The sequence below is a fragment of the Ambystoma mexicanum genome, chromosome 3q (assembly GCF_040938575.1).
Source record: "Ambystoma mexicanum isolate Mex_15411 chromosome 3q, UKY_AmexF1_1, whole genome shotgun sequence".
Lineage (NCBI taxonomy): Eukaryota > Metazoa > Chordata > Amphibia > Caudata > Ambystomatidae > Ambystoma > Ambystoma mexicanum.
The window spans coordinates 1224722597-1224747875 of NC_090926.1; the positions used below are offsets into that span (position 1 = coordinate 1224722597).

At 47.1% G+C, this 25279-nt stretch overlaps 1 protein-coding gene across 3 annotated transcripts in view; it reads left to right on the forward strand.

The window, feature by feature from the left end:
• The window catches only part of MAST1 (microtubule associated serine/threonine kinase 1), a 1484042-nt gene that overhangs the window by 660933 nt on the left and 797830 nt on the right, over positions 1–25279 (forward strand). For all 3 annotated transcript variants that reach the window (XM_069604134.1, XM_069604135.1, XM_069604136.1), the window contains one exon: positions 19209–19287. In XM_069604134.1, coding sequence (XP_069460235.1) covers positions 19209–19287 — 79 coding nt within the window. The remainder of the gene's footprint in view (positions 1–19208; positions 19288–25279) is intronic.

Below are 25279 nucleotides of genomic sequence, written 5' to 3' on the forward strand. Positions count from 1 at the left end.
GGCCATACTTGTATGGTTCTACTTTTGTTATTCAGACTGACCACCAACCCTTGAGATGGTTAATGCAAATGAAGGGAGAAAATCCAAAACTATTGAGATGGTCAATCTGCCTGCAAGGGTTTGATTTCACCGTTGAGCACAGGTCAGGGTGTCCCCATCAAAATGCTGATGGACTCTCTAGGATGTATGTCATCGACTAGAGGTATGAGGTTCATCCAGGAGTGGATTAAATCCTCCTGTCCCTTAGTCTGGGGGGGGGCGACAAGTGTTAGGGAGAATTCTCTGTAAAGGCTAATTTCCCAAACCTAGTGAGTCCCCCAGCAGCTTTGCTGGATTTTTGGGGTTTATTTTTTTCTCCTGCTAAGAGTGAGACTCTTTTACTCCCACTCTTAGACATGATTTGAGGTGTTCCTTTATCTTTCCATGTGTTTCATGGGCTATGGGCTCTTTTACTCCATAGGTCTCATGTGTTTTTGATGTGGGTTACACAGCACCCTCCGTGCCGTAACCCAGGGGTGTCGTAGCGACCCCCCAACATAGACTCCATACCCTGGGACTGACTACTGTCTCCCAGGGCATGTAAAGTCACCATTGGCTTTACTAGTCCCAAATTATGAACAGAAACCAGTACAAACCATCATATTGTGGACGTACTGGTCGGGAATTTGATTGCCCCGGGGTCTGTTGTTCGAGGGGGCACGTCTCCGTCCCCCCTGATTGAGTTTTGGCTGGTGGCAGTGGATACTACTTTTTATATTCGACCGCAAATATATCTCTATGGGATTTTCCAATTGTTCGAGGCTACCAACTTTAATTATTTAATTCTTATAGCCTCGAACATACCGCCGGTTTATTTATTTAATATTAATTCACCGGTTGGTATTTTTTGCCAGAACTCGATTCTAAAATGGCGTTTGTGTTCTGTGACTCCAACCCAAGTCGATCCCTTTGTTCCACTTTTTGGCGGGCTTCTCCACAGAAGCCTCCAAAAGTGGTGCCACTCTGTCTGGGTACCACAGGGGGTGTGGGAGGGGGTTTAGGCACCCTGGACTGAGTTACCTTGGTAACTCAAGTCGCACTCTTGTGTGATTGGCCCAAGTGGTGAGCCGACCGGCTCACCACTTAGCATGTTTGATTGACAGCTAGGCTGAATGAATGGGGGTTTGCTGCATAAAAGCAGGGCTTTGGGGACTGGAACTTTAGAAGTCACCACAGGACCTAAGAATCCGAGGAGGGAGAAGCTGAGCCGACCTGGAACGACGACACCACCGGTGGAGCCCTGCTGAACCGTCTCACCACTTTTCCCGACGACAGAGGAGATCTCCAGTCCGGAGAGTCTTCTTCCTTTGACTGGTGGGGATAACCAGTTTTGCCTTCTTTTCACCTTCCTGGAGCTTCTCGTGGCCGCCTTGCCTGTGCCTGTGCCAAGCACCCCGGCAACCGGAATACCACGGTTTACCACTACCGCGAAGAGAAGGGTAGTATCTTTTAACCGAAGAACTCCGCGGCTGGTTTCTTCCCTGGCAGTGCAACGACCTTCATCTTTCCTCCACGGCGAGACCTCCTCTTCCTCTGGACGAAACACCGACTTGCACCCGCCGCCAGGAATAACTGCCCCCGCTGGAGCTTCCTTCACACTTAAGGTACTGTGTCCCGCCTGGCTTCCCTTGCGACAGATCGTTCGGGGTGACAGTAAAGCCTCAGCTTTCTAACCTGGGCTAGCCTGGGACAACCTAGCTAACTTTTCCTGACTTTAATTTCATCCTTTTTGTGCAAACTATCTACAAGACTCTTTGGGCATAACCCCACTGTGTGAACGTGGACCCCTTCTGCTTGCTCTCTCCAAGAGTGGGCCTTGCAATTGACTTCCTTGATCTCCAGTAGAACTCTGCCTATCCTGCCTTACTGTGGTTCTTGTAAAAGTATTGAAACTTGTGTGCTTCCATAATTCTGCCTTTTTCCTCCCTTTTTTATAACTTATTAGAGTGCCATCTTATGTTAAGCGCTCACCTCTGTCTGAAAATAAGTGGTGTTTCTCACTAAGACTTGTCTAATAAGTAACTAGGGTTGTATATATATATATGATAGTGACTGTGTGCTGAATTTACTCACCTCTTTTTGCTAGTGTAAATTACAAGTGTGTCTTTAAATAAATAATTATATACTTTTACACCAAAGCTGTGGTCAGTGTTTGCTTGTGCTACTGTGTCTCTGTACCTATTGTGTATACTCTATATACTGCCTCACTCTTCTTGAGGGAAGTCTGACTGCTCAGCCACAGCTACCAAGTGAATCTGTGTGGTACAGACTGCTACCAAGTGGGTTTACTGCCAAACACCTGTAGTCTTAAATCTTTTGCAGTGGTCCCCAAGGGAACTGCACAGGTTTCTGCCTAACAGGCTGTATTAGGGAGAATTCCCACACAAGTGCTAGAGCCCTCCAGCTCTTTTGCTATATGTTTGTGCCTTGAACTTTTAATTTTCAATGTGTTTTACTTTTTTGTTCTTTGGTTATGGAGTTTTAAAACAACTCCATAGGCATCCTCTTTTGCTATGTGCCACACAGCACCTTCAGTGCAGTGACACAGGAATGTCTTTCAGACTTCCCAAGGTTTAAATACTTTCTCTGGGACTGACTACTGTCTCCCAGAGCATGTAAAGTTAAATTGACTTTACTAGTCTCTTTAAATTTACAGACCCATCACACCCTATCTTTCTATAGAGTGCTGGAGGGGTTGCCTAGCTTCCCCTGAGTCGACACATTCATGTAACAGTCAAATGGTAACCTTTCCTACTTTAAATGGTTGGTGGCAGTGGTTTAGATCAAACGACCATGATTTTTCCCGACCGCGAACAACAGTAGCTAAAAATCGGGTCAGTCATGTTTTCCAATATGGCGCCCCAGACCTATCTGTAAAAACAGACTCCGGTCAACTTTTTTCGCCATTTCATTTAGGAAAGATGCTTCTGTGTTTGTCTCTGCACGCCAAACCAGGTGTGGTTCCTTTGTTCGTTGGTGGGCTTCAGTGCTGAAGCCCTCCTCTGGCGCCTGAGTGTCTGGGATGGACAGGATGTGATGGAGGTGCCCAAAGCTCCCTGTGCTTAGTCTTCTAGGAGACCTGAATGCACTCTGGCGTGATTGGCCGGCTGGCTGTCCGGCAAGGACAGCCACCCTGCTGTGTGATTGACAGCCAGGCTGGAATGAATGGGGAAAAACTGTTTAAAAGCATGTCTCTGGGACTTGGAAAGCAGAGTCGACCACTGGAACGAAAGACCCGAAGACAAGCTGAAGGAAGAGGACTGCTGCAACTCCTGGATGACCGTTGAAGCCCTGCTGCAGGTCCGAATTGCCTGAAACTCCATCGACAGAGAAGCCCGGCAAGGTTAACTTCTTCCCTTGAGTTTGGTGGGAACAACCGACTCGTAAAGCCACCTGGACACCGTCCACATCCTGGTTGAATTTTCTTCAGAGTGTAGTTGAAAACCGGGTAGCCAGGGGGAAGGAAACCAACTTGTGGACTTTAAGGCACTCACACCTTAAACCGACATTTTGCCAAGCTTGTGGCCTCATCCCTGGGTAGTGCAGGAACCTCCTGACGTCCTCCTCCTTGTCCCCACGACTGAAGCTCAGGAACAGCGAGATCTGCTCGAACTGCCAGGAACAACTGCCTCAGCTACAGCTCTTCTTCATTTTAAAGGTACTGTGCAAATGCGGTCCGGAAATCTTTTCGGCCACTGCCAAAGTTTGTGAAACTTTCCCGACTTCGAAGGCTTGTCCTCCCCTAAACATTCGTCTAACTTTTCACCTAGACAAATTCTTCTAAACTCTGTGGCAAAGACTTAACCGTTTACTACCAGAACTGTGCTATCCTATACAAAGACTGATGAACTGAATTGCTGGTTGTAGTTCACTGAAACCCTTTTCCCTGCCTATGAAAGTATTTGTGCAATTGTTTCTTATAACCTTGTCTTTTTACCCCTTTTAAAATTTTTGAAGTGCCATTTCGCTCCCACTTCAGGGGAGCTGAACTTTTTCAGTAACTATTGGTTGTGTATTTGTGGAGTATTAGTATATTATATTGAGCTGCTCTTGCTATTGTAATGTTTTCAAACTGACTGTGTAAATAAATGCATATTATTTTACCAAGAAACCTTGAGTAAGTGTTTGTTTGAACCACTGTATTTGTTGGTCCTTTGTGTTTCGCGCCTTGAAACAGTTGTGTATAGGCGCATTATAAATGCCGTATCATATATCATATCATATCATATCCTAACTTGTTCTACTGCTCACTAAACTCTTGAGATAAGTCTGGCTGCTCAGCCACTGCTACCAAATAACTGTGTAGTACAGGCTTGTACCAAAGGTGAAATTGTACTGACACTTGTCTTAATTGCATGTAGTGTTCCCAAAGGGTACTGCATGGGATTCTGCCTAACACGCCGTATGACAGGGGGGGCGCCAGATTCTATATCCGCAGTGAACTGCGGTCTACAGAAGGACACAGCCATCGGCGATCCAGGAGACACGTTTGTTATATTGAAGTGCGTTCGCCATCGAGCAGTGACTCTGCTTTGTCCACAGATGATCAGAGGATAAAGGGATATGTGTGGGCACTCAATAACGACATGACCACAGAGCACAACCTGACCCTAGTGATGCACGTCAACAATACCCCTGCAGAATTCCTCAATGACACAGGGACGACTGTAAAGATTTTGAGTGAGGATCACATCCTCCAAAACGTAAGCTGTCTACCATAGACATTCACCAGTATGGCTCCACCATCCCCCTACAGTGCAGGGGACTAATCTCAGCGGTCTGCTCGCACAAAAAACATGCAGCCCATCTTCAGCTCCACACCCTAAAGACAGAGACCAATAGTGGCTACATTCTCAGCTTCAAGACTGCAGTAGACATGGGGCTGGTCCACATCCTTTACCAGCTGATGGCACACACATACTTGGCCAGGGTCGAAGACATCGAATGAACCTTCCCGAAATTAATCAAAGGACTGGGTAAACTAAGGAACTGTAAAAATCCAGCTTCATATAGACCCCGATATCAAGTCGATAGCCCAAAACTACAGGGCATTCCGGTCAACATACAGAAACAGGTAGAGGAGGAAATCACCAAACTACTGGACCAGCAGGTCATCGAGCCGCTGTAGGGCCCATGCCCTGGGTGTCGCCCATAGTGCCAGTCCTTAAGAAACAGCAGAAGAGTCCATACGAATATGTGTGGACATGAGGAAAGCAAACAAAGCAATACAAAGGGAAAGACACCAGGCTCCCAGAATCACAGATCTGATCCACCTTCTCCACGGGGCAAAGGTCTTCTCAAAACTCGATCTCACCAAAGGATACCACCAACTCGAAATAGCCCCAGAATCACAATATATGACCACCTTCGTGACACATCTCGGTTCATTTTGCTACAATAGTTTCAAAATATCGTCAGCAGCTGAAATCTTGCAGGACGAAATTCACAAGGTCATACAGCACATCCTGAACAGCTTGAACTACTTGGATGTCCTAGTATTCGGAAAATCCATGGAACATGACACTGCACTACATTGAGTATACTCAGCGCTGGAAGCAGCAGGTCTGACGATAAATAAAAACAAGTGCAAGTTTCTCACAGGGGCACTACCACCCTTATAAAAACGCTGGCCGCCCGCCGACCCATTCAGTTAGAGTCAGACCGTGGCATGAGACTGGACCCAGACATGCTTGACTTACCAGCAGCGTTTGACGCGATTGATCGTTCTATTTTGTGGTATCGCCTTGAGGATGTTGGCATCACGGGAGCTGCTCTCCAGTTGTGTATTTCTTTCCTTTCCCACCGCTTCCAGGTTTTTTCACTTACAGGTCTTCTTTGACTTTGGTGACCTGTGGAGTGCCTCAGGGCTCAGCAGTCTCACCCCTGTTGTTTAACATCAATGTAAGACCCCTAGCAGAGTTGATCCGCTCTAACGGGTGTTGTTTCTACTCATATGCGGACGGCACCCAACTTATTCTGAGAGTGGAAGAGAATCCAGCGGACTCTGCCAGGTGCCGGAGATCGCGTCTTTCATCAATTGGCAGCTGGATGGCCGCAAACTGGCTCAAGCTTAAACGCGAGAATTCTGAGGTTATGATCATCAGCCCCCTGGCTCATAGTCATGTGTGGACCTTGGACTTCTGGCCCGCCAGCTTAGGGAATATGGCAGTGCCTGTCAGCTCCTAAAAAAAAATATTGGTGTTAACATTAGTTCTTTCTTATCTCCTGAGCTTCAGGTTAGCACCATCTGTCAATTAGGGTTCTTTAAACGTAAAATGCTTACGAAGGTGATTTCCTTCCTACCTCAGCATCACCACAGCCTTGTGATTGCCACGGCAGTCTCAGGAGTCCTAGATTATTGGAACACGGTTCTTCTTGCCCAAAACAAATACCATATCCGCAGTCTCCTGATTTTGCAGACCTCTGCTGCTCGGTTGGTGATGGGCTTACCTCGATTTTCCCATGCTTCACCTATCTTGATTCAGCTTCACTGGTGCCGGTAGAGTGTCGTATCAAGTTTAGGACCCTTTGCCTGAAACCCTGCGCTTCCCACAGTTGGGGAGCGGTCTTTCTTCAGGAAACAATTTCGACCTACAGTCCTACTAGGGCTCTTCATTCTGCTAACTTGGGTCTCTTGGTGGTCCCCTGATTTAGGAAGGCCACAGTGGGCAGACCCCACCTATGGAACTCTCTCCAAAGAATGGCAAATATATACACTCTAATGTGGTACCACATAATACTTAAATTCAGTAATGGATGCACTAACTGCAGCCAGTTTAAATAGGCTTGTGAATTCTTAAGTGAGGTATAACAGCATAGAATAGGGAAGAAAGGCAGGTTACTTGTGAACAGTGTCAGAATAATTTCTTTAGACTAGATAGACAATTCTGTGTGAAGATCCCCCACCGGTAGTGGAAAGGTTAGGGGGTAGCTTGTCTTACAGGGTCATCACGAGTTGGGCGCTAACCCTTAAATGCGGAGGTAACGGTATTACCACCGCATTTAAGTGGTGGCAGGAAACACACCGACGGATCTTCCTTTGCACTCAGCGACTCTGGACTCTCTCCGACGGGAACAAGTAGTCAGTGATGACAGCAAGGATGTCCTTTGAAATGTTATTAGGCAGTTTGGAACTTTTTCAGCTCTGTGTGTTTTAAGGAGGACATGGTATCAAACAGTAAGACAGACACGTGATCAGTGTGGGAAACAATGTTATTCAAAAGAAAAGTGTTAAAGAATTGATATGTCAGGATATTCAAGCCATTGGCTTCCCTTCCCCACGTTTTCAGCATGAGACAAGGCAGCACAGTCAAGCTTAGCACACTCTCTGGCTTCTCTCACATGCTGATGCAGTTCGAAACCTCAACATCAGGGCCAAAGTCTCTTTGCCATTCAAGTCTCTTATTTCAGAGGGCCTGATGCCGTACGACAAACATTAAAGTTCCTTTCATCTTAGAATTTCACATATACATCGTCTTGGGTGATTTATTGTCCACCCAGGTCTCCCTCTGCTGGGCTCAGACCAAATTTATCTACTTTTCCAAACTTTCTCTACTTCACCAAAATGGAAGTCTTTCGACTGTGCTCTGGATTTAGCTCGACCCGTTGCAGGACCACTTCGATTCACAATTACTCGTTCTCTTCTTGATATAACCTTTTTCTCACTTTCACTTTTGCCACTTCTCAGCTGGATACCTTACAGAAACCTTTGATTAAGCACCCAACCTAGGCTTCAACAAAGACCGGTCTTCTATTGGTCTCCCCAACTCACCGGCTGTGTTGATTTCACTGGCGCTGCTTTGTTCTTGGAGCGAAGGACAGTACCACGGCTGCTGCTGCGTCTCCCCGCCTTGATTATTGACGCCGGAGGGCCCCAGGTATCTCCGAGACACAATGCAGGATTCTTCAGCCTGGTTTCCTAGTCTTAAGTTTTCTTTCTAGAGGTTTCTGGAAACTTACGGTTCCCTGTCGAAAAGGTCAAGGGAACTTCCCTCCTTGTGACATTCTTCTGTTTTGCTGTCTTTCTTCTCTCGTTCAGCTGACGTCTCAAAACTGCTGTTTCCTCGTGTCTTTTGCCTCTCTGAGTGTGCTTTCGTGCTTGTCTTTTATCCGTGTGGGGAAGCTTAATGAATGTCAGGTATGTGTGATGGTCAGTAATTGCCTGACCTCGCCTGACCATTGTATTAGGACACCTCAGGTATACTGCTCGGGTGTTAGTCTGTTTTCTCCCGTAGCGGACTGTCCATGTGAAAGTATTTGTGTTGTAACAGTGGAGGGGGGGCAGAGTGCCTAAATATTCTAACTGGTAGGATGGGGTAATGATGTTATAGTGAAGGGGCTATCGTGTCTCACCATCTGGTGTCCCAATCCCACTCCCCGAAGATCCCTCACCCAGGTGATCCTCCTGCACGGGTCCACCCCCAGGAACTGGATCCAAAAGCGATGGCCGTGTCCTGACTACCTGGATGACAGCTCCCCAGGGACTAGTGGGTGAGACACCTTCTGGTTTCTCACAGTGTCCAGCAACACTATGCCAGGGTACCCTCTGCTGGACGGTAGACAGCAACGGCTTCCAGCAGTCACGAAACACACCTCCAGACCCTGTGTGACACAAATGTACTTGTTTGACTCGAGATGACCGGGCACGCGTCTTCAGGATTTACGAAGACCCCTTCTTGGGACGGCAGGCACACAGGACTGGCTTCCAGGGTATTTCGATGAAGAGTAGCGGTTTGCACAATGGTCCATCGTAGCTCGGGAGAGGTCTCCTTTGCATGTCCTCTCTGGATCAGTCCATGGAAGAACACGGCAGCTTTTGGATTACACAAAGAAAATGCAGCAACAGACTTCTCCTCCACCTGGGCTTCAAAGAACAGCTTCTTCTTGCTTCAGCTTAGACTTCAGCTTCTGAACAAATTGGTGAGAGTTCCCTGATGTACACACCTGTTCCCTATTCACGCTGGCTGAGCCAGGCTCAGTAAGCCAATCACGCAGAAGGGCATTCATGCAGGCACAAAGCCAATCAGGCTGACAGGCATTCAGGTAATTCACTGCACCCAGGCACCCATAACAAAGAATGTGGATTGGGGTACCCAGCCTTTCAGCACACTACACTTCATTCATGTCAGTTTCAGTCAGGGCTGTCTCATTCGACAACCTCTATTCACACAGGTCCCACCCCTAGGGTGTACCCACAACACACAGCCCCTGGGAAGGCTCCAGTCAGTCTGACAGGTGGCAGCCGCAGAGCCATATATGGTATTTCCACCCAACAGCCAGTTAAGAGGAAAGGGAACAGAGCCATATATGGTGTTTCCACCCAACAGCCACTCAAGGAGGAAGGGAACAGAGACAGGGCTTCTCAGGACTTTGGGAAACATGGTAAAAGGCATTAGAAACCAAGAGTCCACAGTGGCCACCTTGACTTCGTACGCGGCTGTAACCGCACCTATGGGTGCCATGAGGGTATTCTATGGGTATTGTTCACCAAAAGATAAAATGAAGCGCTGCACTGCCAGAGGTCCTGGCTGGACCTCAGTGGCAGAAAACATAAGGAAAACACACACAGACAAGTGGTAGGACAATGACTAGGCGGCCCTGTCCCTCCATAAGGCATTTCCAGCATCACAGTCAGGGTTCACTGTTCATCAGCATGCCCACCTCCTTGTCTCCTTGTCTCCATTGACACTCCTGATCAGTGGTCCAACCGCTTTGCTTCAGCTCACCAACTGGCTCTATATGCTGACTTCCTAAGTGTGTTCTTTCTCTGCCTATACCGTATCGTCTCCAACTCAGGAATCTGCTTGGAATCACTTTGTTCCTCTTGATAAGATCTCTGATTATCAGTGGCAATTATTCCCTGAAACGCCAGGGTTTTTCTCAGCCTTTACCCTTAGTCTACATGGACAGAGAGTGCTGTCATATCCATCTTTAGTGATATTTGTCCTGAGATTTAATTAAGGTGGAGATCCAGACTTGAACAAACGTGCAATATCTTGTTTTGTGAACTGTAGCCCTTGATCTCCGAGGTAGGCAGTAGTCATAACCATGTACAGCAATAGGTGTTTGCCAATCACTGTCTCAGGAAGTCAATGTTTGGGTCTGTACGAAATGTACACAGATGTTCCCGGGTTGGGATGCCCACCCTGGTAAATCAGGCTGAACTCCACTTGATTTAAGGAATCCCCAAACCCAAAGGATCCCACAAAAAAGGCATGCAGGGAAACAGTGTCGCTTTGGTTATCCGAGCCTTTAGGGTCTTACATTCTCTCAGGAGCACATTTGGTATTTGCGTCCCTGATAATACTTGCCAGAAGTGCTGTATAGAGCCTTTGGCGTCACACTAGAGTAAAATGTTCCCGATCAACTTGAGTGGCTGTTTCCTCTGCACTTTCCGTACAGATTTGTTGATTCCCCCAACTTTGTCTAGATCTCAGATCAGCCATGCCTGTAAAACACTTCAGATTTTTGCCCTCCTAGTTGGCAGAATTACTCCCCCTGCTACTTTAGAAGGGCATCTGCTACATGGTTTGCGGGGGCCTATTCCCCCCATCGGTGTGCTCAGTGGGCAGGCCTGACCTCTTGGGTCCTGAGATTCTGTGCTACAGGCATCCTGTGTTGTCTCGAGGAAATATTAAGAGCCTGGAAGTGGTCAGGAAACAATCCACCCGGTGAGAAGTAAGAACCTTGAAAAAGATTAATATGCTTAAAACCAAATTCTAAGTATGGTAGAAACAGTAAAAACAAGTGGCATTGTAAATAGTAAATATTATTAAAACACCTTGTAATTATGGGTTGGTATTACATGGGGTATGTATTACGGTATTGGTTTAATATAATGGATAGGGTACAGAACCAGTATTTACCCCATGCAGTATTTTCTATGTTTTCAGTAGAGGGCGCTGCGCGTCGACGTCCCTCGTGCTGGTGTCCCTCGACAGCCACCATCTCAGCGCCAACGTCATCATGCGTATAAATGGAGGCGCGCAGCGACCGTTGCTCAGTTCCGTTTTTCCGCGCTTTGTGGGCCTCGGAATCGTGTTGCTCAGTTCTTTCTTCAAGTAGATTCTACTTATTCCTCGAATATATCATCTTTATTCGATGGCTTCCTCATCCGAACCGTCAACCCCACGGTCCGGCTTCAAAAAGTGTTGTGATTGTGGGAAGAAAATGTCGTTGACGGATCCTCAAAGGATCTGTTTGTGGTGCCTGGGATCGGAGCATCACTGTTCAGAATGCAAGGACTGCATGTCCATGACGGCGAAAGCCTTGAAGGAGTGTAAGGGGAAGCTAGAAAGAGGTAAGCCTCTTTAAACTTCTACTACTTCGAAAGTTTGCTCGGCAGAGTCGGGAAATTCGTCTCCTCGCCGTCACAGGAAACATTCCCGTTCAAGGTCTCGAAGCGGTTCCCATCAGGCTTCGAGATCTAAACACTCGAAAAAGAGATGTCGTAGATCTCCCTCTTCTTCGTCTTCTTCCCCTTCCCCGGAAAGGGTCACCTGCCCCACGAAACACAGCTCTCCAGCTAAGTGGGAGGAATTCCGTAAAAAAATGCTTAGCGTCATCGAGAAAGCAGCCTCAACCCCCTCGGAGACGGCTAAAGGTGATACCCTGGGTGAAAGACCCAAAAACTCGAACCGCCGCGAGTCGTTGCACCCGGTGAAAGAAACTGCCCGAGAGCGTCATGAACACTCGAGCAAAGGCAGTAAGACCGCGTTATCGACGCCGTCGTCGAAGGTTCCTTCGACTCATAAATCTGCGTCATCGACGCCTCTATTGAAGGGCCCGGCGACGCACAAATCAGTCGAATCAACGGCGTCTTTGACGCCGATGTCGACACCGATAAAGGACAGACCTACTGCTGTTACTACATCTCAGTCAGTAGAAGTACCGAGGGCTTCGACCATGACCTCGAGAATGTCGTCGATAAACTCGACGACTCCGAGTAGGATCCCGATCCTCTCGGGTTCTTCGAGGCCCCTTCATACTTTTTCGATGCCTTTTTCGATTTCATCGAAGCCTTTTGACTTCCGCGTCGACAACTTCAACCTTTTCTCACCCTGTGACTACAAGCTTGGCCCCTTCTGCTCTAGAAATGGGTTTTAAACCATACCCTGGATCTGATTATTTTAGAGCTTTGTCCTCTATATATGCGGAAGGGGAGGATTCCGATCATGAGAGAGCTTTTGGGTTGCAAAGGACCACAACACCTATTCCTGTGGAATTTATCTCAGAAGAGAACAGGTTAAAGGATCTTCAAGACTCCTTACATGAGGCAAGTGGTTTAGATACTTCTCCTGAAGTAGAATTTGCTAAACCAGACCCTGGGGAGCATGCTGAGACCCCTTATAGGGTTCTGATAGCCAGAATAATAGAGTTCATGGGGTGGTCTACACCTTCACCTTCTTTTCAGCAGGATGACCTTACTGACATCCTAGATAAAGGTCCACAGGAAGATTCTGTTGTTCCCTTTCATTCTGCACTGCAAAGAAACATTTCTGCTAATTGTGAAACTCCTGAAGTTATCCCGGCAGTTAACAAAGAATTATCTGCCAAATACAGAGTATCTGTCTCAGACCCTGAATATTTTAGCAAGCATCCAACTCCAGAGAGTTTGGTTGTACAAGCAGCAACTTCATCGAACAGTAGATCTGCATACCCTACTATTCCACAGGACAGGGATGATAAAAGGTTTGGCGCTATGTCAAAAAAAGTATTTTCGGTATGTAGCATGGCGCTTAAATCTATTAACACCAATTGCACGCTTGCAAGATTCAGCCATACACTTTGGGAGTGTGCTTCATCTGCGGCTGACTGTCTCCTGGAAGGAGAGGAAAGTCAAGAATTTTTAAACATCATTAAAGATGGGAAAGATGCAATGTGCATGTCCCTTCAAACTGGCATTGATTCTGCTGACAGTATCAGCAGGGCCATGGCGACTAGTACTACAATCCGCCGATATGCGTGGTTTGCGAAAGTCTGGATTTGCTCCAGATGTACAGGACAGACTTTTGAATATGCTCTTTGACAGCACGTCTTTATTTGGTAAAAAGGCTGATGTCAGCCTGGAGAAGTTCCAGAAATCTAAGGCAGCAGCGAATCTCTTGGAGCTGCAATCCGTCAGACCCCGAATCGCCCCTCGGGAACCTCCTGGAGGGGTAGGTCCTTTCGCTTTTACTCCGCATTCGGAAAAGGCAGAGGACAGCCAGCTCAAAGGGGCCAAAAACGATTCACCCGTGGTGGACGGGTTAAAGGTACATAAGCCACAGCAGCAGGTTCCTCTTTACCCTCGGCATCTGCATCAGCCGCCTCTAAACCCCTCGAGGTCTCTCCCCACAAGACACCAGTAGGGGGCAGGTTAACTCAACATCTGGCGGGAATGGCAGGCTATTACGTCAGATGCTTGGGCATTGGAGACAGTTGCCCAAGGTTACTGCCTGCCTTTCCTACACACCACTCAGAGTCATCCACCGGGGAACAACTCTTTGAAGTTTCCAGATCTGCTCCTTCTGCTAGAGATTCTAGACCTGCTACAGAAGGGTGCCATAGAACCGGTACCTGTAGCGGAGAAGAACAAGGGTTGGTATTCCCCCTACTTCCTAGTACCAAAGAAGGACGGAGGACTGAGAACCATCTTGGACTTGCGAGAATTGAACAAATTCCTCAGGAAAGACAAGTTCAAGATTGTAACCCTTTCTCAGATCCTTCAGGCACTCCATCTTAAGGACTGGTTGGTATGTCTAGATCTTCAGGATGCTTATTTCCATGTGCCAATCCATCTCAAACACAGGAAATAACTGAGGTTCGCAATTGGCAACTCTCACTATCAATTTCGAGTTCTGCCATTTGGACTGACCTCCGCCCCGAGGGTCTTCGCCAAGCTAATGTCGGTAGTGGCTGCAAGTCCAAGGAGGGAAGGGATCCACGTCTACCCTTACCTGGACAATTGGTTGATCAGAGCAGTATCTTCGGAACAAGCTCAGATCTAACTAGATTATGTCTGCCACTTCCTTCACAAACTGGGCTTCTCCCTCAATTTAAAGAAGTCATAGATGATACCATCACAGAGACTCCAGTTCATTGGAGCAGTCCTGGACACTTCCCTGGGAAAAGCCTCATCACCAGAGGTAAGGGCTCAAGATATTCTACAAATGGTCACCAAGTTTCAAAATGCCCAACGTCTACCAGCCTTCGACTTTTTGAGGTTGCTCGGCCTCATGGCATCCTGCATCTTCCCAGTGCCAGAGGCTCGCCTGAGAATGAGATCCCTCCAGTGGGACCAAAGAACCCAATGGTCGCAATTCTCAGGTAGCAATGTCAGATCTCCTTCAAATCCCAGACAGAATAGCTCGAGACCTTCAGTGGTGGGGTTTCTGTCGGGAAAACATCTTGAAAGGGGAACAGTTGTGGCAACCATGGCCAGAGATAACAGTAGTCACGGATGCCTCACTCACGGGGTGGGGAGCCCATACCAACGACTTGACCATCAGCGGTCGTTGGTCTCCATCGGAGTCCAGACTACACATCAACCTATTGGAGTTGAAAGCAATCAGACTAGCGCTGAAAGCTTTTCTGCCATCAGTACAGGTAAAGAATGTCCTGATAATGTCAGACAATACAGTGGCCATGCACTACCTTAACAAAAGAGGTGGTGTAGGGTCACTGCCACTGTGCAGAGAGGCAATGCAGCTCTGGTTTTGGGAAATTCAGGAAGGAATCTCTCTATCAGCAGTTCACCTAGCCGGAGAGAAGAACGTTACAGCGGACGCTCTGAGCAGGCAGAGCACAGTCTCCCACGAGTGGGAGCTAGCACAGGAAGTCCTTCAGGAGATCTTCACCCTTTAGGGAACCCCTCAAGTGGATCTGTTCGCCACCAGCATCAACAGGAAGTGCAATCAGTTTTGTTCAAGGGAATTTCCCCTGAGAGGAGCTCTAGGGGACGCGTTCGTAGTGGACTGGGAGTTTCCACTTCTGTACGCGTTTCCTCCACTCCCTGTCATTCCTCAAATGATCAGGAGGTTGAGAAGATTCCGGAAATCCATGATCCTAATTGCCCCGGATTGGGCCAGGGGAACGTGGTACCCGGACCTTCTGGACATGTCCATCTGTCCTCCGATTCGTCTTCCGCAAAGAGAGGACCTTCTCTCGCAGAAGGGAGGTCAGGTTCTCCATCCAGACATCAGAACCCTCAACCTTCACGCCTGGTTTCTGAAACGTTGAGATACAAGGATTGGGACCTTCCGAATGACGTCATGGAGGTGTTGCTTTCGGCTAGGAGGCCAGCAACAAAGACTTTATACCGCTGCCGTTGGAACAGATTTTGCAGCTGGTGTAGAGAAGAGAATATTGACCCCTTTTCATGCGGTACACCAATGGTGTTATCTTTTTTGCTCTATTTGGCTAATTCAGGTCTCCAATTTGGTACGATCAAGGGCTACCTTGCAGCGCTGTCAATCTTCAAGCGCACTGCGGAGGAGCCATCATATTTTAAACTACTCCTAGTAATCCAATTTCTGAAGGGATTAACTAATGTCTATTCCCCAAAGCCTTTCCAAGTTCCCTCATGGGAATTAAATCTAGTCTTAGACTTCCTAATGGGTACTCCTTTTGAACCACTCCATTCTTGTTCATTAAGATTTCTCACCCTTAAAACTGTCCTACTATTGGCTTTAACATCTGCCAGAAGAGTGAGCGTATTACAAGCACTATCTTGCAATCCTCCTCATACTATTTTTCACAAAGACAAGGTTGTCTTACAAGTGAAGCCTAACTTCCTCCCAAAGGTGGTCTCTGAATTCCACATAACTCAGAAGATAGCCTTACCTTCATTTTATCCTCCTCCCCATCCAGGGAAAGAGGAAGAGAGGCTACATAGGCTGGATCCAAGGCGTGCCTTGAGCTTTTATATCAGCAGACTTGCTGGGATAAGGCAAGCAGACCAGCTGTTTATAGGTTATGCAGTACACACATTATGACTGCCAATCACAAAACAGACCATTTCAAGATGGATTATATTAGCCATTCTAGAATGCTACAAATTGGCAGGGAAAGACCCCCTCAACATCTTAGGGCTCATTCAACCAGGGGTACCGCAGCCTCTTCGGACATACCTTTACAAAATTCTACAATCTGGATTCCTCCCCTAGCCAGGAGACAAGATCTGGCAAAGCTGTGTTACATTCTGTACATTCTTGAAGGGAAATATTCCAATTTTACTCCCACCTCCATTTGTACACCACTGCTATGGGAGTCTATCAAGATAAGGAATCCGTCGGAGGACACAGTCCCTTCGAAGAACAAGTTACTTCTTACCTTGTAACGTTCTTTCGATGAGATGTTCCTCTGACGTATTCCTTATCGCCCCTCCCATCCATCCCGCAGTAAAACTTCCCTTGTAGTTGCAGCTTACGCTCCTTCAAGGTCAATAACCAATTAATGCACAACTAAATTTTCAAGCTTTAAAACGGAACTGAGCAACGGTCGCTGCGCGAGTCCATATACGCATGATGACGTCGGCGCAGAGACGGTGGCTGTCGAGGGACACCAGCTTGAGGGACGTCGACGCGCAGCGCCCTCTACAGAAAAGATTTCCCAGGCCAGCAAGCTAGAATGTAATCTATCAAGATAAGGAATACGTCGGAGGAACATCCCATCGAAAGAACGTTACAAGGTAAGAAGTAACTTGTTCTTTAGAGGTAGAGTTAAGTAGATGTGGCAGTAAGGGATGCCTTTAGCCATTCCTAGATATTTGTTATCATAGTTTGTTCATAGGCCCTTCATGGACCTATACTGTATTTGAACTTGAACAAAGAAAAAATAAACCTTTGATGTAAATGCCTGTTACTAACAGAAGCCAAACAATGGCGTGCATAAACCTGTGCTCCTGTCCAGTGCCACAGAGAAGCATGACTTCTTTCTCGCTTTGTGTCCGAAAACACAAACCTATGCTTTACTAGATGCAACAAAATCCTCTTCCTAACTATAGGGATATCAAGCGCAGTGACCAAGGGGGCCAGGTGCCTCCCCAAGCTAGTGGATGATGGGCACAAGGGTAGCAGAGGCAGGATTACATGGTCTCCCATAGTTAAGTGTGCCTCATTACGAGTTTGGAGGTGTGGTAATAAAACAGTGGTAATGCAGCAGTAACAACCATAGTTACCACTGCCTTATCACACAGCTGAACTACAGGTTTAAAGGTAAGGCAGAGGAAACACCTCAAGCAGAATGCTGGAGGTAATTCCTCTGCCTTATCGCCCATAAAACAGCCAAATTGGCTTCATTACCCCCAGTGGTAATACCACCAAAATCTCCATGGAGTCCTATGGACTCCAATTAATGGGGACTAACACTGCTTAACAGCACTTGTAATCTGGTGGTAATACCACCAGCAGTAATACTGCAGGACCAATTGGTGGTAACTGTAATACCGTTTGGTGGTATCGCTGTGGTATTACTCCTGAGATACCACCAAACTCATACTGAGGCTGACTCCCTTTGAGGGATATAGCTCCAATACCTAGTGGGCTAAAACAATATGGAATCAGTAACCCCATGCTCTCATCGCTCCCAAAGACAAGTACTTTATTTATTGCTGGATTGGAGGAGTTTGAAAAACTGTCCCTTTAAGAGAACTTAACTCTTAGACCAAGGTACACCATGTAGAACTCCTTTGACATCCATTGCCAACACTTCCTGAGACATCAAAGGCACTCCACATTTTTCAACAGTATTCACACTGCGATCCTGGACCGACATCAGAGTCACATCTATTTTTTCTATGGCACTACTCTAACAAACTGATGATGCGTTACTTTTTCGTCCTTACAAACCTAAAGAGCTCAAGAAGGGCAGGGTCGCCAAATTCAGAGATACTTTTACTTTGCTCACCTTCATGTGGTACACCAGTGTGGCATGAACACTGGCTTCTTAGCATGTGGGCACAAGACGATTATTGAGTGCCCGAGGCTGCAAATTCGAGGGAAGAAAAATCACAAATGCTGGTTCAACCTTTTAAAGGTTTGGTCGGACCCAAAGCTCCAAATGTTTAGTCTGCACCTGGTACCTAGGTGAATTAATTAAAAGGGGCCAATCAGAGCCATTTATTCATTCATATCCAGAGTTGCAAACACACCCAGGAAGCCCAACATCAGGGTAGGAGTGGAAGGGCTATATAAGCATGGACTCCCACTCATGCAATGGGAGTGTTTAGTACGATCTAACAGCAGTAGTTTGGAGCTAGTTGGAGGGTGACGAAGTCTGCAGGTAGAATGGCGAGAGGAGGAGTTAAGGCAGGAGGAGTTTGGCCAGGGAGATTAAAATAAAGTTGGGTGTTGCCATCTGAAAGGATGGTTTGAGATATTAGGCTGGAGGAAACCATTAGGAAGAAGTACAGAGGCTATTGCGGTCATGGCTAGCAAGGTCATGAAGGTAAAGGAGGACACCCCTGGCTCAAAGCAAGGGGATGGATTGAGACTCCCTTCATATGGACTCAAGCTCACAGTGGGAGAAGGAATGAGCAAGTGGCGTGGCATCAAGGAGGAGAAGAGTCAGAGCGAGAGAAGGGAGGAGAAGAGCCAATGCCAGAGTAGGGAGGGGAGGAGAAGAGCCAAAGCAGGAGTAGGGGGGAAGTAAAGAGGGAGGTCTGGCCCCTAGGAGAGGGAGGTCACGTAGCCTCTTCAACTGAACTGTGGGAACCGGGGAATTCAAACTCAATTGGCACTGTCTAAAGTGGAAGAGAAACTGAATATTTCATACAATACATCTCAGAGGACACGGTAATGTCTACAGGAGCTGCATGGTGAACCAGCGGTACTTGTATCCCACCAAGGAGTGACAGACAGGAAGAGGCTCTTGAAGCTGTGAGTGAGTGATAGGGAAGAGCCCTGCACATATTTATAAAGGAGACCCTCACATTGTTGGAACTGCTGGGAAGAGTGTACTGACACCTTATATTTTGTGTTTGTTCTGTGAGAGAATGTTGGTCTGTTAAATAAAAATCCATTCAACATGAGATTTGTGTCCGGCCTCTTTGTAGAATCTGCTCTGCTAATGGACGTAGATTAAAAAGAGAACAATTACAAAATCCCATTTAGAAAAGATGGTAGTGGATGCAATAGTGAAGCAAGTCCCTTGTGCACCTCCAGTTGACTTACTCTCATGTTATCTTCTAGATCCGACGGGCGCCGCTGGTCACTGGCTTCGCTTCCATCGTCTGGCTATGGGACCAACACGCCAAGCTCTACTGTATCAGTAAGTACCGAGAGGGAAAGATGAAAGAAAAATAGACAGCTTATTTCACCAGCATTCACATTTTTCATTATTTATAACAAGCCCCACAGAGAAGAATGCATCCATTTCTGTAATATGTTTGGTTTCCTCTGAGATAAAGTTCCTTCACATGAACAGTTGTTGATATGGTTAAGAATGTCATGTTTCCCTTTTTAGTTTGGGCTATTAGGTGTCCCATACTATGCATTCAAATACTTATTCATGTATTCATAGAGAAAAGGGCTTGTGAGAGGGGCACACACAAATGACGTTTGAGAAGTGATACTAACTAAGTAAAAGATTTTTGGTATAGCGCAGTCACTCACCCAAAAGGTCTCAGGGCGCTTACAAAGACATATACAAACACATAAACATAGGTTCCGAAATGGAGCAAAGAGATAGACAGCATTTATCATGGCGACTAACAGGGTCCTGACGAATAGCCAGTTGTCCTACACTAGTATATGAAGGTTAGAGATCAAAAAGAAATGTCTTAAGACGTTTTCTAAACTGCTGCAATGTGGTAGACTGTTTAAGATAAAGTGGGATCATATTCCAACTTTTCGGGGCCCAGGCAGCAAAGCTTGCTCCACCTAGTTTCCTCAGAAAGGTACGTAGTTGTGCCAATAACAAAAGGCTGTTGGAACGTAACATACGCTTGGATATAGCCATATGGAGCCTAGATTTTAAATATTCTGGGGCCTTGCCTGAGAGGCATTTAAAGACTATTACTAGCCCTTTGAATTTAAGCCGCTGCTCAATAGAGAGCCAATGCAGCTTTTTCCGATGTTCTGTGATGTGAGTTTGTCGACTTAGACCACATACAGCTCGGACTGCTCCATTCTGTATGGTTTGGAGACTCCTGATATTCCCCTTAGAGGTACCTATCAGGAGACTATTGCAGTAGTCTAATTTGGTGTTGACTATGGCTGCTGCAATAGATGCTCTGTTGACTCCTGACAGATACGGATGTTTGCCATAGAAGGTGAGTGAAGAAGCTGCATGATGACTTAAGATACATGTTTCTGAAATGTCAAGTGTGTGTCAAAGTAAACTCCCAGAGTCTTTACATATTCAGATACAAGTAAATTATTGCCACCAATTACAAAGGCTTTGTAGCCTGCATCCATATTTTTTTGCCTGTGAGGTGTGCTGATGACCAGCAGCCCCGTTGTTTTGTCATTTAAGGCAGAGAGTTAAGAGCCATCCATTTTTGAATGGCATCATAGATTTTATTTATGGTGCCCAGGTCGTCTTTATAGACCCCAGATAGTTTAATCACTATCTGGGTGTCGTTGGCGTAGTTGGCAAATTGTATGCCCATGGACTTTAACAAGTCACATTCACATAGACATTTAATATAAATGTTAAAGAGTAGTGGGGATAGGCAAGTTCCCTGAGGGACACCACATGTAACTGGAATTTTCAGGGACTTCGAGGATCCCTTCGCAACACAGGCATTTCTAGGACCCAAGAATGATTTAAGCCAAAGAACTGCTTCAGGGGAGCATAGACCAATTTTTTGAAGTCTTTCAGCTAGATGTTCGTGATCGACCAAGTCGAACACAGAGGAAAGATCCAACAAAAGCAGGAGAGCAGAATTTCCTTCCTCAATTATTTCTGTTATGTTGGCCTTAAGATCTAGGAGTGCCGTCTCCGTTCCATAATTAACTCTGAAACCGGACTGTTCTTTGGCCAAGATGTTATTATTTTCGACAAATTTCTCTAGCTGTATGTAGGCTATCTTGTCCAATATTTTAAGTATAAAATACCTGTTGTTTGGTTATGAGCCCTCCCATTCCCTGCCAATTGCTTTGCTAATCCCTATGGCTATTCCCACCCATGCCGGCCTTCGTCCTCCCAAAAGGCCTGTTCATGGGAACTCTCATTTGTAATCTTTTGCCAAGATCAGCCATTTTAGAATTACAACCTCCATCTTTCATTTCAATCGTTATCAGAGATTGATAGAAATAGAAAGGAACTTTTTCCGAGATTGCTAGAAAAAGAAACAATGTTTTTTGAATATTTATTTTGAATAAATAGATATGAAAATGCATGTTTTTCTAAACCTCATAATGTTATTAACTTTACCAAGATTGATTTAAAATAATGTATAGTTTCCAAATATATGCATGTTTCAAAAAGTAAATTACTTTATTGTCTTTTAAATTGTTTGTATGTAGTCAGTTTTCCAAGGCAGAAGTATACCTGTTAAGATGACCTTTCTATTTGCTTCGTCTAATGCCCGGCATGCAGAGTTGACAACTACTGTCGTTTTCACAAGCACCCACTCACATTCCTTCCTTTTCCTTCTTCTGTGTTCTCAGTCATTCCAATCCTGCTCCCACACCCTGCTGCACCTTTTTATTTCACTCCCCCCGTGGATTCATTCAACCCACCGCTACTATATGTCGTCTTGACTGCCAAGCTTACTTCAGCCCGTTCCTTTACACCCAATGGGCCTCATTACAAGGAAGGCGGCCACGGAATGAACAGTGCCAGTAAGGGACAGACACCGTTAATTCCGGGCCGCCTCATTACGAGGTCTGCAGCGGGTCCCGCTGAGGACGTCTGGTCAGACCAGGCATCCTTAGCGGGACCCACTAGCAGACCAGGATGCTAACAACGGGCCCGTCATTAACGGGCCCGTTGTTAGCATCCTCCCCATTCCCATTGAGCCCTATAGGGGCTCAATGGGAATGGGGATGTACCGGGTCTGGGTCCCAGGAAAGAGAATTACTGGTCCCTCCAAGGTCGGAATGGCCCGGTAATTCCCTATTCCTGGAACCACGACCCGGTACCCATTGGGCCTCATTACGAGTTTGGAGGTAGCCATGCCGCTACCTCCAAACCGGGTCCCGGGTCCGGGTTCCAGGAATAGGGAATTGTTAGCATCCTGGTCTGCTAGCGGGTCCCGCTAAGGACGCCTGGTCTGACCAGACGTCCTCAGCGGTACCCGCTGCAGACCTCGTAATGAGGCGGGCCAGATTGAACGGTGCCGGTCCCTTACCGGCACCGTTCATTCCGTGGCTGCCTTCCTCGTAATGAGGCCCAATGTCTTTTGGCAGTGTCTACTCCTGCGTGGGGCTATAGTTTGTGTAGGGGCCCTGAAAGGTGCATCGGGAGAAAAAGTGCCCTGCCCCTTCCACCAGGTGGAGTGACGCACGGATCTGGTCTGAGCAGTGCGGGCTTACACTGGTGTAAAGGGAGAGGTCTGGGAGCTCAGGCGTCCCGAATGCCTGTGTACAGGCAGAGCTGCCGCTTTTGCAGCCCCTATCCCTCAGCAATCACTGCACGCCACGGCCCCACTGTAATTCCCTGGCCACAGATTTGCTAAACCGATCCCTTAGACAGACTATAAAGCCTCGAACAGGCTTTAGTAGACCTGCACTAGGCATCTTTGTTCACCTAGTAGGCGCCCTGATTTAAATTCAATTGGTGAAGACGTGAGCCTTTTTTTGCCTGAAGTACTTCTGACGGCCTTTGACTGCTTTTTTTCATTTACGGGTGCTCATTTTTTAATGTTTTGTTTTTGTTATTTGTGCGCTGAGGTTCTCCAGATGGTTCGGTAAGAGATAATAATTACACTATAGTTTGTTCAGTAGGAGTGATGAAGTGCAGTTCTTAAGCGTATTTGCAAAATCGATCATATCGGCCACTGGCCAGAGGTGCTTTCATTCCGACATTATCCTTCTCAATATGGTTTTCCATGATGCCGGTCACAACAGGACAAATGTGATTTGAAATGCTCAATATCAATTGTGCTGTCGCTGCCATGCTTTATGCAGATGATCTGGTGGTGTGTGACCAGATTGTAGTAAATTGCTTACAGTAAAGACAGGAGTCGGGGAATCTTTAACGATGTGTTTATTCCTCCTTGGTTTCATGCATCAATGCACGCGACATGCGTGTCTCAACAATAAAGGCCAACATGCCTAATGGGGCTCAGGGTAAGCTGCCGTGATGTCCGTGTGCAGTGTACGCACTGCAGGCCCCATTTATGGAGGAGCCGGCGGGACGCACCTTGTCGCGTCGCTCTCTCCGCTCGTCTCTGCGCGCGAAGCCGCGGGGGCGGGCTTCGTCGCGCTGCGAGGTCTCGCGAGAGCGGAAGCTCTCGCGATGCCTCTACACATCTCCCTTTTTCAACCAACAGCAAAATCACTGTAGAATATAGTCATTATATCTCACCGGCCTTCTGTGTTCCCTTCTGGGCCGATCACCTTTTCCCGGACACTCTTCCTGTTGCACTGGTTCGGGATCTGCACTCGATGCTTCCGGTTCAACTTCGATTTCCATCCTTTCTCTGTCGTCTCCTACGAGTTCACGTTCTTCTGCTCTTTCGTAGTCCCTTTCGGCTTCCATTCGAGATCTCTCCTGCGTACTCACTTTCTCCCGAGTCTTTTGGAATAGTGCAACTCTTTCAATGTTCCATGCGCGTCCATCTTCCGTGCGGACGTGATTTGTTCCCCTGTGAATCACTTCGATGGGTCGGCTATACCGAGACCCCGTGACCTGATCTTTCTGGGGTAGTCTGATTTTAACCAAATCTCCTTTCCCTATGTCGGATGCTTGCTTAGTCCTTCTTCTCCGATCACTCCATGACTTCATGCGTGTTTTACTGCTTTCAATTCTCCACACTACCTCTGACATGTCGACTGCTTCGTCCTATCGTACCTTCGACAACCATGGTGGAATCAGCGTGGATGCCGCACTCCTCCCTCTCAACATTTTGAACAGAGATATTTGGGTGATCCCATTTGGAGTGAGTCTGTGAGCCGCTATGGCCTCCTTGGTGATTTTGAGAGGGTCCTTACCCGAAGCGGTTGCCAGTTGAATTGCGCCCTTTATGAATCGGTTGGCCCTCTCCACGAGCCCATTAGCTTGGGGGTGATATAGGGCCGCTTTCTTTTGTTTGATGTGGTTTCTTTTCAAGAATTCCTCCATGTCCTTAGAAACCAGTTGCACCCCGTTGTCAGTGACCACTTCTCTGGGAAGGCCTTCCCGCTGAAAAATTTCTGTGAGTACTTCTATGACTGTTTGGGTAGTTATGTTCGGGACAAACTCCGCCTCCACCCACTTGGATAGGTAGTCCACCATTACTATGCCGTATCGATGTTCAGGTGCCATGGCTTCCAACGGCCCTATGAAGTCGATGCCCACTTTGGACCACACCGCTTCTGGTATTTCTGTGGGTATCAGGGGTGCTTGGCGGACCTTAAGTCTCTTGTCACTATTTAGACATTCATGGCAATGCTCTATCATGGACCGAATTTCCTGGTCCATGGATGGCCACCAGTAGACCTCTCTCACCCTGCGGCGCGTCATTGTGTTTCCCAAATGGCCCACGTGGGCTCTACAGAGGATGGTGCTTCTCATTCCTGCGGGGGGAATAATCTGATCGGTTTTCATGATTATCCCTTCCGTTTCAGACAGCTCATCCGACACTTTCCAATAGGGCCTCATGCCCTCGGGCAGCGTTTTTTCACTTGGCCAGCCTTCTTTTATCCATTTGCGAATCATGGCCATGGTGGGGTCTTTTCCATCCTCTTCCTCCCAATGTCTCTCACTGAGTTCTAGGTAAACAGGTGCCCTCAAGTCTGTGATGGATGCAACTATGCATTCTCCTTGCAGGAATGTGGTGGCTTTTTCTTTACACTCTGGTAGTCTCGACATGCAGTCAGCTTGCGAATTCTTCCAGCCTGAGATGTGCTGGACCTCAAACGTGTACTCCTGCAGCTTGGCCGCGATGCGTGCTAGTCTGGGTGTGGATACTTTAGTGCCTCCCGGGCTATGCATGTGAATGAGGGGCTTGTGATCAGTCACCAGCTTGAATTTCGTGCCCCAAACGTATGTCCTGAAATGTTCCACCGTCCATGCACAGGCCAACATTTCTTTTTCTATGGTGGAATAGTTCTGTTCCGCCTCTGATAAGGCCTTCGAGGCAAATGCCACCACATGTTCCGTGTCACCTTTC